The sequence below is a fragment of the Megalops cyprinoides genome, chromosome 7 (assembly GCF_013368585.1).
Source record: "Megalops cyprinoides isolate fMegCyp1 chromosome 7, fMegCyp1.pri, whole genome shotgun sequence".
Classification (NCBI taxonomy): Eukaryota; Metazoa; Chordata; class Actinopteri; order Elopiformes; family Megalopidae; genus Megalops; species Megalops cyprinoides.
In genome coordinates this window covers 39,497,905-39,510,710 of record NC_050589.1, presented here as the reverse complement: position 1 = coordinate 39,510,710, position 12,806 = coordinate 39,497,905, and the positions used below count along the sequence as shown (strand labels likewise).

The following is a 12,806-nucleotide window of genomic DNA, read 5'->3' as shown; positions in this document are numbered from 1 at the left end:
ATAGATTCCACATTGCTCCCACTCCATTCAGATCAACCTGCCCCCAATCATGGGACCCTGCCACCTCAACACCTGCATCAGCATCTCTCCATGGCTGCCCCTCCTCCCCCTCCGCCCCCCCCTGCTCCAATCCCCAGTAATGCTGACTACCCTGCAGGTCAAGGGGCCTTACTAGACCAGATCCGTCTGGGGAAGAAGCTGAAAAATGTGAGCAGAAAAAAATTTATTTGATAAGATACAACTGACCATGATCCTGTTTTAGTACAGGCTAGTGCATACACTATAATTTTACATTTGATTTAGCTCTTGAGTTGCCCTTCTAATTGTCTTTCACTACTCATACCTACAACCCATCTTCAAACCCTATATCCCCTCAAGATCACTGTGCTCTGAATCCACAGGGCAACTGAATGTCCTGACCTGACAGGGTCGCTCTTCTCAGTCACAATCCCTGTCTGTACTGATCCCTCAGTGGTGGAATGAACTCTCCATGGTGGTTAGGACAGCAGAATAACTGGCCATCTTCAGGTGCATACTTAAGACCCACCTCTTCAGGTTGCATCTCGGTTCCACTTCTATCCCCACCCCCTAATATCTGCTACTTCTTGCATTCAATGTTAATTTTATGTGTAGTATTATGATGTATTATGAATTTGTGTTCTAGGACCTGTTGTATCATAGTATACTTGACTTTTGTGCACAAGTTAACTTGTGGTAGGGCGTGAATAGTGTTACGCTCACACTCACTGGTCTGGGAGTGTTTTTAGCCTGATCTGACACTGTTGCTTGTTTAAATTGAATGGATATACTTATGTTTTGTTGTGATGGAAGTCGCTCTGGATAAGAGCGTCTGCTAAATGCACATAATGTAATGTAATGTTCTTCACAACTCTTGGAGATATTTGCAATCATGCCTTGACTTAACATATAAAATCATGTGGTATGTCAGGGCCTACAAGTGATAGTAATTACTCTTCAGATCACCTTACAAACTATGAGTGGAAATCAATCTCAGTAACTGATTTTTCACAGCATCTTTGCAACTATGTTTATCAGTAATTGTGCATTTCTTTCACAGCAATTGTGCAACTGTGTTTCTTGTGAACCTTTGTGGCTGTGTATGAAAGTAACTGCATGACAACAATCTCTCAATAACTCTGTGACTGTTTGTCTATAGCCCCTTTCACACATGCACTGGACGCCAGAACGTATCCGGCCCTTAGCCGGAGGAGCTGTATTTGAGAACGCAAATGTCCGAATCAGTCGGACCGGACATGTGACGGACTTCGTTCTGCCAGCTCCCTAGTAAAAAGTCTGCCTCATGTCGGAGTGAGCCCATGTGTGAATACAGCAGTGTACTGGTAGCACCATTTGGATGGCTATGTGTGATTTTTTTATAGGCTACCCCAAAGTACAATAGCTATGTTCGCCGCCTTCTCCTCCGTGCCACATTATGTGCCCGTACCACCGAAAGGTACGATATTGAAAAGAAAACACTTCAACTCGCGAATGCTTTTCGTGAACTCGTCAACACTTTTCACTCGTGAAAATGCAAGTGGCATCTAACTGGAAAATACCACGATAAATCTGGACATTTCTAAACTCGTAATGATTTCAAGTGACAATGTAACATACAACAAATGTAATTATTAATGGTCGCATACTGGGTACTACACTGAAAAATAGCATATATATAGCATGCAGTATACAGTATATAATTGTGTAGTACGCAGTACACTGTATGCAGTAGGCGGTTTCGAATACAGCCACTTCGATTTCTGCAGTGTACTTTTTGCGTCATGCCCTGCCTCCTGCACGCTCTACCCAGGCGCCGCCCCTCACCTAAACCAAACCGGAGTATTTCCTGTAGGTGAGAACGTGTCTGTCACGGACAATCTGCTGCTGTGTGCTACATGTGTGAAAGGGCAATTCCGGCCAAGTTCCGGACCTAATTCTCCTGACCATGTCCGGTGTTCATATGTGAAAATGGCTTATGTGACTGTATTTGTCAGTAACTGTACAAACGTGCATGACTGTATCTTTCAATGTCTCTGTAACTGTGTGAATACACATCTTAGTAACTGTGTCTGAGTATCTATGTCATTATGCTTTCCTGTAGCTGTGTGCTGCTGTATCTGTACCTCAGTCGCTGACTGTTGTTGAGTCATCATGTGGCTGTTTCTCTCAGGTGACAGAAAGTCCAGACTCCCAAGCCCCAGTCCAGGTAGAGTGCAGTGAGGGTATTGTGGGAGCGCTCATGATGGTCATGCAGAAAAGGAGCAAGGTCATCCACTCCTCAGGTAAAAACCCTCATTCTCCATTGTAACAGTCTCTATGAGACTACAGTAGAAAGAAAAAAATAACTATCCAAGTCAAAACCATGTTGACATGTGTCTTTACTTGAAATATGAAAATGTTACTAGATTGTTATCAGACAGCAGGAAACACTGGAGCAAGAGAAATATGTGATCACATGATCCTGCTACTGATCACAGTCTCAGCTCTCTTCTCTTGCTTCCAATCCTTTTCAGATGAGGAAGACGGTGACAAAGGGGATGATGAGGATGATGAGTGGGATGACTAATAAATCTTTTTATTTAAAGCTCCTCTTTCTGCTCATCTGTAAAGTTAGATTCTTATGTTAGTCAGTGTTTTGGTGTCTTTTGCAAATCAGCACTGTGCATGGTTCCTCTGAGCTGCTATCACTGCTGTTGAAATCTGTGTAGGGCCTCATATTGCTCTGTAGTATAATGCCATATAATTTTACATTTTCACCTGTTTGTTATTTTTCTACTGCAGTCTCTGTTAGAGGCCATAAAGTAAATTTACTGTACTGTAAATTTTTATAAATCACTGACTTAGTTATGAGAGAATTTAATGTTTGGCATGATCTAATCAAAAAATGTAGAGTGGTAGATGACAAAATGGTAATGATTGTGGGTAATGTGTTTATGCCTAATTTTCATATTGATCACTGTTCATATCCGACTGGATATTGATTGTAAAGATTCAAAAGTCAGACTTAGTGTGGGTATGAGTATGGACTTCCAGGATCAAACAGAACATTGCACTCACTTTCTTAACATCAAATTTTGCATTTTGGGAAAGACCTACTGTAGGTTGTTCAGTGAGAAACTAAAACAGCTATTCTTAACATGTGATTGAAAAGCCCATCTGACACAGAAAGAATCCCAGGACAGAACAATTCCCTTCTAACTGGGTTGGTGCAGTTTCACAACTACAATGAACTTTCTGAGAGGAGAGAGCTGGTCAGGAGAAAGTCATAGTTAACATGCAGAAGCTATAGCCAGAATATTGTTTGGCCTTTATTTCTGAGTCTGGAAATAATTTGTGTGGCTCTTTTGGAATGATCATTTAAGAGATGTAGGGGTGCAAAATGTTAATATTCATCACAATGATCACACCACTGCCCTACATATATACTAAAAAAATCCATCAAAAAGCAGCTCTCTGTACAGGGTGGTCATGTTTTACTATTAATGGCATATGACACAATGAAGCCACACTTAAAATCTCATTTACAGAAAAGGCTAGATCTGTCAGCATGGAGCAACGAGGCCTCAAGGGGACACTGCAGAAGAAAGGTGGCAACCTGTGCCTCTGATGAAAAGGGCTGACAGGAGCACACTAGTTGAGAATCCTGTGAAAAAAACCATGATAAAGATTACACATTCCATCCTTTCCATCCATTCCATTCCTTTTTTGATGATCTGCTGGAATGGTTTAAAAAATTGGTACAAATGACAAATTTCACAAAAAATGTTTGAGGCAAACCAAGGAGATGAATTAATTGCAGTTTGTGGCTATGGATGGACAATAACTTCATCATCTTGTATTTTCTATAATGATTCACATACAAAATTATTATAGTGTACCAGCATTTTTCACATTGTGTTTGGAGTTTCAAAAAAGGTGGACTTCTTTCCTCAAAGCCTTTTTCTGCGAATAATGGTCCTGTCTATTAATCCATACAATAAGTTCACCAAACCCTTACCAAAGAAGTGCCAAACTTACAGCAATATGTATACTGTCATCATAGCATGGGTAAGAATTCAGAATATGACATTAATGTGGTTTCAGCGTCAGTTAAATAAAATTTTCTGTATATGCAAAGTATTCTCCAAAGACTATAGAACATAGATCACTTCGTATATTTCTGTCGCACTTCACCGGCAGGGGAATCTACTGAGACAATGAAGCAAGATAAACATGATTCAACAATAAAATCTAAAACTGAGTGGCACATTGTGCTATATCATTAGTTTAAGTGGGAAAACAGGAGGTGTGTTACATAGGGCTGACCAGAGATTGATGCTGTAGCAGCCAATAATGTAATAACTACCATTAATGCAATAACTACCAATGACATAATAATTTTTCTGTTCTTAATGTAATAAAAGTTGATGATGTAATAACTTACCAATAATATAATATTATTTCTGAAGCAATAAGGTAATAACAGTTTGCACATAATGTAGTAAGCTATTATTACATTATTATTACATTATTAGCTGGGTTAAAAAAATCATTTAAAAAATGTAATAACTGGAGCCGATAATGTAATAATATACTTATATCACTGTATTTAAGTTTTATTTATTGGCTATAAAGTGTCACACTTCCATGACACTTACTCTTAGTGTTGCCTCTTTCAAATAGCTGCTCAAAAACCTGACCACACACACACCTACTCTCTCTAGGAATTATGACTATTTATCTGAACATTGATTATCTGGGAGGCTTTTTGAAGAGTTATGTGGTCACTATATGTACCATCCTCTGTAAATAATCACCCCATGTCCCCTCCACATACTCAGAAAATGGCGTTCCATCCACTCTATGCGGATGAAATGTTAGATCAGCCACAATTTCTTCTCACAATGCTGATACAGAACGGAATATTCCAAGGGCGGCCAATTGGTCAGCAATAGCAGCAAATTGGCAACTGCCATCTGGAATTGGGTCTAAATGAATGTTCAGGTTTGATGATTCAAAAGACTCCAGTCTGTCCTCACGTGTGTAAGGAATTAGCAGGTGGGTTTGCTGAACTGTTTTGGGCTGAGACTTTGGGTACTGCTTTTCCTCTAGTCTTGTGACACTAGTCACATCAGAGGGCAAAAGGAACTGAACCTTACATGTGTACAACATTAGGTTTCTTTTCACAGCTAAACCTGGTAATACAAAATGCCTTTGTGAAACTATGATTACCACTCTTCACCCTGACCAACACATTGTCATTTACCCTATATTTAGAGGGAGGATGACTTCCAGCCAAAGTCATTCGTCTTGCGCAGTGTTGTGTTGCCTTTCATGCCCTTCTCCTATCTTCATTCGGTTATCCTCAAACAAAAGCCTAGCTTTTGTGTGGACAGTGTTTTGTGGGTTGGTAGACAGTGTTCTTCATGAACTTGAGCTGGGGAACAAGTTAACCAAATGGACAGTCTATGACTTTTTCTTCCATAGTATACCTGAGAAGGAGACATCCAACTCAAAACCTCCTTTGGGTCTTTATTCATTATCCTGGCATAAATTGGCAAATGCTTGACCCAGCTGACTCGTCCTTGTTGATAGTTAACTAGGTCATACATAATCTTTTTCCTGAGTACACTTTACCCTGGCTCTGGCGATGATATGGCGAGCTCTGAATTATTTTCACCTGAAGGGATTGATGAGTTTTTGTACTGCACCTTTCAGGAGTCAGGTCTGGTATATATACATAGAAAGAGAGTGCTGAATAGCTGTAATAGTGTGGTTGAAACAGTTTGCTTGAAAAAAGTCATTTAAATACATTTACATTTACAATTTAAATTAAAGATGACATTTTTCATGAAAAGAAATGATGGTCTTTGTATTAAAGTACAAAGCATCTTCAAAGAGGTATAGATATTATATTACCATAAAAGTAATTGTCTGTGTTTGCAAACATGTGTGCTCGCACTCCATTTGGTACTCAAATGGTTAAGGAGTAGAAGGCAGAGCTGGAGATAAGTCTAACCATCAAGTACCACAAACAAATAAATAGTCATAATTCCTAGAAAGTGTGTGCGTGGTCAGGTTTTTGGGCAGCTATTTGAAAGAGGCAACAGTAAGGGTAAGTGTCATGGAAGTGTGACACTTTATAGCCAATAAATAAAACTTAAATAAAGTGATATAAGTATATTATTACATTATTGGCTCCAGATATTACTTTATTTTTTTAACCCTACTAATAATGTAATAACCAGCCAAAAATGTAATAACTTATTACATTATGCGCAAAAAGTTATGTTATTGGTTCAGAAATTTTATTACATTATTGGTACATTATTACATTATTGACTTTTATTACATTAAGAATGGAAAAATTATTATGTTATTGGCAGTTATTACATTAACAGTAGTTATTACATTATTGGCTGCTACAGATGGTCATAGTGATCTTGATATGATCTTGATCTTGATCTTGACAGTTCAAACCTGTGCAAGCACAATTAAATGCAACTATACACAAATGACAGAGTGCAGTAGACCACCGAATAACAGAAAAACTAGAATTTTACACACAATACAGGAAAGTTCATATGATACGTTATACATCCACACAATTTCAATATCTTGGACAATTCATTTCAAAGCTACATTTATCACCTTTTCATATGCTAAGTTCCAGCTTGCTATGGTGGCACGTCGGGCTTTATTGATGCAGGCTATAGAGCGCTTAATTTGAATATGTCAGTGCTCCCGCCCCCTAGCTATTGTGTTTTGTTTTTCCCTGTCCATGTGCTTTTGTTTTCCTTGTGTTCTAGCCCTGCCCCACTCTCCGCCCTGTCTCCGCCCACCCGATCATCCCCTCCTGCCTGCTTACACACCTGCTTCCCATCTCCTCATCAGCCCAGCCCTATATCTACCCTGCTTGTCTCTGTCTTGTTGCCAGTTCGTTGCAGTGTGTTTTTGCCTGTCTCGTTCCTGCCGTGTTTTCTGCCTGATCGCTGTTCCCTGAATTGACCCTGCCTGCTCTTCGACCTTGCTCCTGCCTGCTGTCCTGCCTTGTTCACCTGATCGTCCTGACTACCTGGTTTGACCCTGCCTGTCCCCGGCTTTGATTCCTGACTGTGTTTGGACTGCCTTCCTGATATTTTGACCCTGCCTGTTTTGGACTGCCCGCTTGTTCTACGATTCTGTTTATAAACGCCTGGATTCTGGAGTTCTCGTGGTCCGCGCCTGAGTCCTTGCCTGAGCCTTGAAAGAATAATACTCATGAAGTAATTCACCCATACTTGTTGACACAAAACATTTGGAGTAAGCCATGACTGAAGGATAACCTTTTTAGCAGCTGTCAACCCAGCTTGAAATATTTTCTTTTGTATCAATGTTAAATGGAGAGAGGAGTCATCATTAAGTAAGAACACAGTGGGCAGATTAGGTAATTGAGTATTTAAGATTGCAGAGAGGTGGTTTGATACCTGGAACCAAAAGTCAGATATTTCAGTACACTCCCAAAACATATGGAGGTAGGTTCCTTGATCAGAATAGCATTTTATGCATAATGGATTGGAAACCAACTTCATTTTGAAACGTTTAAGAGGTGTGGCATAAGCCTTGTGAGCAAGTTTGAAGTGAATAAGCTGATGCGCTGTGTTTTTTGAAAACATGGATATATTACCCCAAATGGTTTTCCAGTCTACTTCCACATCAAACCTCTCCATTTCTTTCTGCCAAACACGGGTAACACCTAATGATTTACATGTAGTTGTTATCAAACGGGTATATATTGTTGACACCATACTCCTTGACTACATCTGAGGACTAATCCACTCTACCATTTCATGGGACATAAGAGGAGTATTCCATGGCACTCCGTAAGCCTTTAAAGAGGACCTTAGCCGTAAATAAAGGAAAAGTGAATGACCTGGGAGCAAGTATCGCTCTCTTAATTCCTGAAGTGAATAAAGCCCATTAACACTGAAGAGGTCTTTAAGAGTGTGGATCCCTTTTTCCGCCCATGGCTGATAATCAAATGGTTGTGTTCCTGTCAATAGATGGTAATTATGCCATATAGGAAACAATTTATTGAATTTATCTCCTAGTCCAAGAAATCTTTGCACTGTAGGCCACACTTTAAGTGAATTGGTGATGATTGGAGCAGGGAGAGATCTAAAACATGCAGGGCAGGGGGTACTCCAGGAGAGGGTTGAGAAACACTGTAAAAGCCTATATAAAACACAGTTATCGTTATTATCACTAAAGAGTTAGGCCTACCTCAATTTTGGAATCCACTATCATAAGTATCCAACAATACTTACCTAGGTTGGTCTTAAAAAGGAAAAAAAAAACATACTGATATCACAACATTTATGCAGGTTACCCCATCCATTACAATTTGAATTATTTAAAGTTACCAGCGTGTTAGCATATAACCTAGGCTACACATTCTATAGCTCTTAGCTATTAGCTAGTTTGCTGGTGCAAATGATCCGTAGCCACAACATATTTCAAAAACAAAACCTATTACCAATTAACCTAGCCAGCCCCTGTAATGTTAGCTACTTGCTAGATATATAAACTGAAACACAATTAACTAGGTCAGGTACCTTAAGACTGAATCAGCCAAAACCATAACATACATCTACCGACCATTTCATTGTCCTTCTCCTGTAAGCTGATGAACTCCAACACAAGCTAACTGTCCATTCCCTCGGGGTCCTGATCGGCCATGGTGTCACCAAGGTTGCCATCCCCCAGCGCGCTCCGCTCTGCAGACCTCCCCACCAACCCTGTAGTGGATGACCTCTCCAGGTCCGCCAGGAACTTCTCCGCGTCTTTGAATGTCTTGAGCAAGTGGGTCCTGCCGTTATTGCAAACATTTGATAGCAGCGGGGTATATCATGAGTGGATGAAGACCCTTTGCCACCATTTGTTTTTTGATTGGCGCAAATGCTCTTCTTCGCTGGGCCGTTTCATTACTATAATCGGGAAAAACCTGAAGGAACAAGGACACAAATTTAAGGGGGGGTTTCAGCTCCCTTGCTGCTTTAAGTATTAGCTACTAGAAGTCAACTGATTGATTGGCCGGCCGATTAAACGGGCCAATTTCTGGCATTTTTTTAATAATCGGCATCGGCCCATTGTGCTGCATATTAAGATGATTAATAGGCAGGCGCATCTGCGGGCAGCTAAGGGTTGTTGTTGTGGAACACGTGAGACGCTGCCACTAGCGGCAATCAGATTGCCATTCTACCAGCATACCCCTGTGATCTACATGCTAACTTTTTGAAGAGAACTACCTGGTAACTTCCTAAGAAAACTTAAATTTGTTTCTTTCGTTCTTGATCTAGCCTTATATATTTTATTGGTTAAATATGATACACTATATGGACAAAAGTATTCGGACGCCTGACCATTACATTGTAATGACATTGTATTCAAAGACATACACTTTAATATGGAGTTGGTCCCCCTTTTGCAGCTATAACAGCTTCCACTCTTCTTGGAAGGCTTTCCACAAGATTTTGGAGTGTTTCTGTGGGAATTTGTGCCCATTCATTCTGTAGAGCATTTATGAGGTCAGGAACTGATGTTGGACGAGAAGGCCTGGCTCGCAATCTCTGTTCCAGTTCATCCCAAAGGTGCTCAATGGGGTTGAGGTCAGGGCTCTGTGTAGGCCAGTCAAGTTCTTCCACACCGAACTCATCAAACCATGTCTTTATAGTCCTTGCTTTGTGCACTGGAGCACAGTCATAGTCATAGTCACAGTCAATCAGTTGGAATAGAAAGGGGCCTTCCCCAAACTGTTGCCACAAAGTTGGAAGCATAGCTTTGTTCAAAATGTCTTGGTATGCTGAAGCATTAAGATTGCCCTTCAGAGATGCCCTGGAGATAAGGGGCCTAGCCCAAACCCTGAAAAACAGGTGTGGCCAAATACTTTTGTCCATATAGTGTATATCACTTAAATTATTCAATGTAATTATACTAAACATTATAATGTCCAGAAAACCATTATTTTAAATTAGGTTTAGTATAAAAACATTAATGTAAAAACATCAAACACTATTACATGAAAAACCCGGAGTACTCGCCAATTCCAACACCCTCACAAAGACTACAGACGTAAGTAGCCAGCTAGTTATGTACAATGGCTTCTCGCAGCCCTGTCTCTCCCATCCCTAGCTCTCCTCCCTCTCGCAGTCTCCCCTGCTCTGTGTGCAACATGTTTAGTTATTCCTTCTCTGCCATTACTACCAACTTTGCCTGTGTTAAATGCGAGCTAAACGCTAGGTTGACGGAGAAGGTAGCAGAATTAGAATCCGCACCTTATACGAGATTAAAGCAAGTGAAAAGTTTATCAAATCTTTTTCAGTACTGGATGCATCAATTAGCCTTTTCCCTAGTTCAACCCCAGCAGAGCCTTCGCAGCAAGGCGAGTGGGTTACGGTTCGAGAAAATAGACGCAAGCGCAAGCCACCGGTGCACCACCAACCCTCGGTTCACGTTTCCAACAGGTTCTCCCGCCTCAGTAACACACCTGCTGAGAAGCCTGTTAAAAGAGCCCTGATTATTGGCGATTCTATTCTTAGAAAGGTGAACGTAGAGACACCAACAACCATAGTCAGTTGCATTCCTGGAGCCAGAGCTTCCGACATAGAAGCCAATTTGAAAGTGCTGGCTAAAGCTAAAGGTAAAAGTAAAGCTAAATACTCTAAAATTGTTACTCATGTCGGCGCTAACGATGTCCACATGAGACAATCGGAAGTAACAAAGTTAACTATTAAATCGGTGTGCAGGATTGCTAAACAAATGTCGGAATCAGTCATTTTCTCTGGCCCCATCCCCATGCGGTGCGGTGACGAGATCTATAGCAGATTAACGTCACTTAATCATTGGTTGTCTGAGTGATTAACCAAGAGTCCTGCATCAGTTAACCCTACCATACCAGCAATTTATAGTAGCAATGATTTCATGAACTTCTTTGATAGTAAAATCTTAAAGATAAGAGACACAATACAAAAATTCTCCTGCCTGGCCAGTCCCGTTCCAGATTATGTAGGTATGTCTATTAGGCCCGCCTCACGCTTTGACTCTTTTATAGCCATTGAATTTAGCAACTTTTCTTCTTTTATCAATTCATCTAATAACTCTACCAGCCAAATTGACCCCATACCAACTGGCTTCCTAAAGCAGCTACTGCCTGCAATTGGCACACCGCTATTAAATCTTATCAACGCCTCCCTTACGTCTGGACACGTACCTCAGCCCTTCAAAGTAGCAGTTATCAAGCCTATTCTGAAAAAGCCCAATCTTGATCCCAATGACCTGTCAAACTATAGGCCCATCTCGAACCTTCCATTCCTCTCAAAAATTCTGGAAAAAGCAGTATCAAAGCAACTCTGTGCCTTTTTACACTCTAACAACATTTTGGAAGTTTTAGGCCTCACCACAGTACGGAAACCGCTCTCCTGAAAGTGCTCAACGACCTTCTACTCTCCTGTGACAATGGCTGTATCTCTCTTCTTGTGCTACTAGACCTAAGTGCAGCCTTTGATACCATCGATCATCGTATCCTCCCCGACCACCTTGAAAACCTGTTTGGCATAAGTGGACAGGCTCTATCTTGGTTTAGTTCTTATCTATCAGAACAATATCAGTTTGTCTCCATTAACAACAAATCCTCCGCTTGTTCCAGAGTAAGATATGGTATACCTCAAGGATCTGTGCTTGGGCCTCTGCTCTTCTCGTTATGCATGTTGCCTCTTGGCGATATCATCCGTAAACATGACATTAATTTCCACTGTTATGCGGATGACACTCAGTTATACATATCAGTCAAACCCGATGTCCCTCTGGATATATTAAATAAAGAGGTCTGCCTAACAGATGTAAATAATTGGATGGCCCGAAACTTTCTTCTCCTTAACCCGGACAAAACCGAAATATTGGTCATAGGCCATAATTCAATCAGGAGCAAACTCATTTTACACTGGACCTTGATGGTGTCTCCCTTGCCCCGAGTGCAGCCATCAAAGACCTTGGTGTTGTTATTGATCCTGAGCGTTCTTTTGAAACTCACATAACTAACACCTCTTGGACTGCCTTCTTCCATCTGAGAAATATAGCTAAAATCAGGAAAATCGTATCAATTAACGACGCTGAAAAATTAATCCACACCTTTGTAATATCCAGATTAGACTACTGTAATGCCCTCTTGTCAGGATGTGCAAACGTCTCATTAAAACCCCTTCAGCTAGTGCAAAATGCAGCTGCTAGAATCTTAACTAAAACGAAACGCTTTGAGCACATTACCCCAGTTCTGGCTTCTCTCCATTGGCTACCTATTAAATACCGGATCGTTTTTAAAATACTCTTACTCACATTTAAGGCTTTAAATGGGCTTGCCTCTCCCTATCTTAAGGACCTTCTTCACCCATATCTTCTGCAGAGAGCCTTTAGCTCCCAAAATCCCGGGCTTCTTATCATTCCAACAGAGGGCAAAACTACTGTAGGCGGTAGAGCCTTTTCCTATCAAGCCCCTCTCCTGTGGAACAGCTTACCCACCGAGATTCGGGGAACAGACTCTCTCTCCACCTTTAAGTCTAGGCTCAAAACATATCTATACAGTAAATCCTTTAGCTGAGGGATATGGCCTGGTGCTGGCATGGCTCATAGAGTCTCTGGTGGACTAACATGGTCATCGCTTTCATGGACTCTATGCTGTGATCTGGTGTTGACTGTCTTAGGGTCGCCCTCATGACTATGCTGGTCCCTTGCCTCCTGTCCCCTAGGTATGCTGCCATAATGTTAGCCTGCCGGGG

General features: G+C 41.0%; 1 protein-coding gene across 1 annotated transcript in view; it reads left to right on the top strand.

The window, feature by feature from the left end:
• LOC118781178 (wiskott-Aldrich syndrome protein-like) overlaps nucleotides 1-2,702 on the top strand; it is a 41,867-nt gene extending 39,165 nt beyond the window's left edge. Inside the window, exons 9-11 of the mRNA XM_036534096.1 lie at nucleotides 5-207; nucleotides 2,189-2,300; nucleotides 2,532-2,702. Coding sequence (XP_036389989.1) covers nucleotides 5-207; nucleotides 2,189-2,300; nucleotides 2,532-2,584 — 368 coding nt within the window. The 3' untranslated portion in view covers nucleotides 2,585-2,702. The remainder of the gene's footprint in view (nucleotides 1-4; nucleotides 208-2,188; nucleotides 2,301-2,531) is intronic.
• The last annotated feature ends 10,104 nt before the right edge of the window (nucleotides 2,703-12,806 follow it).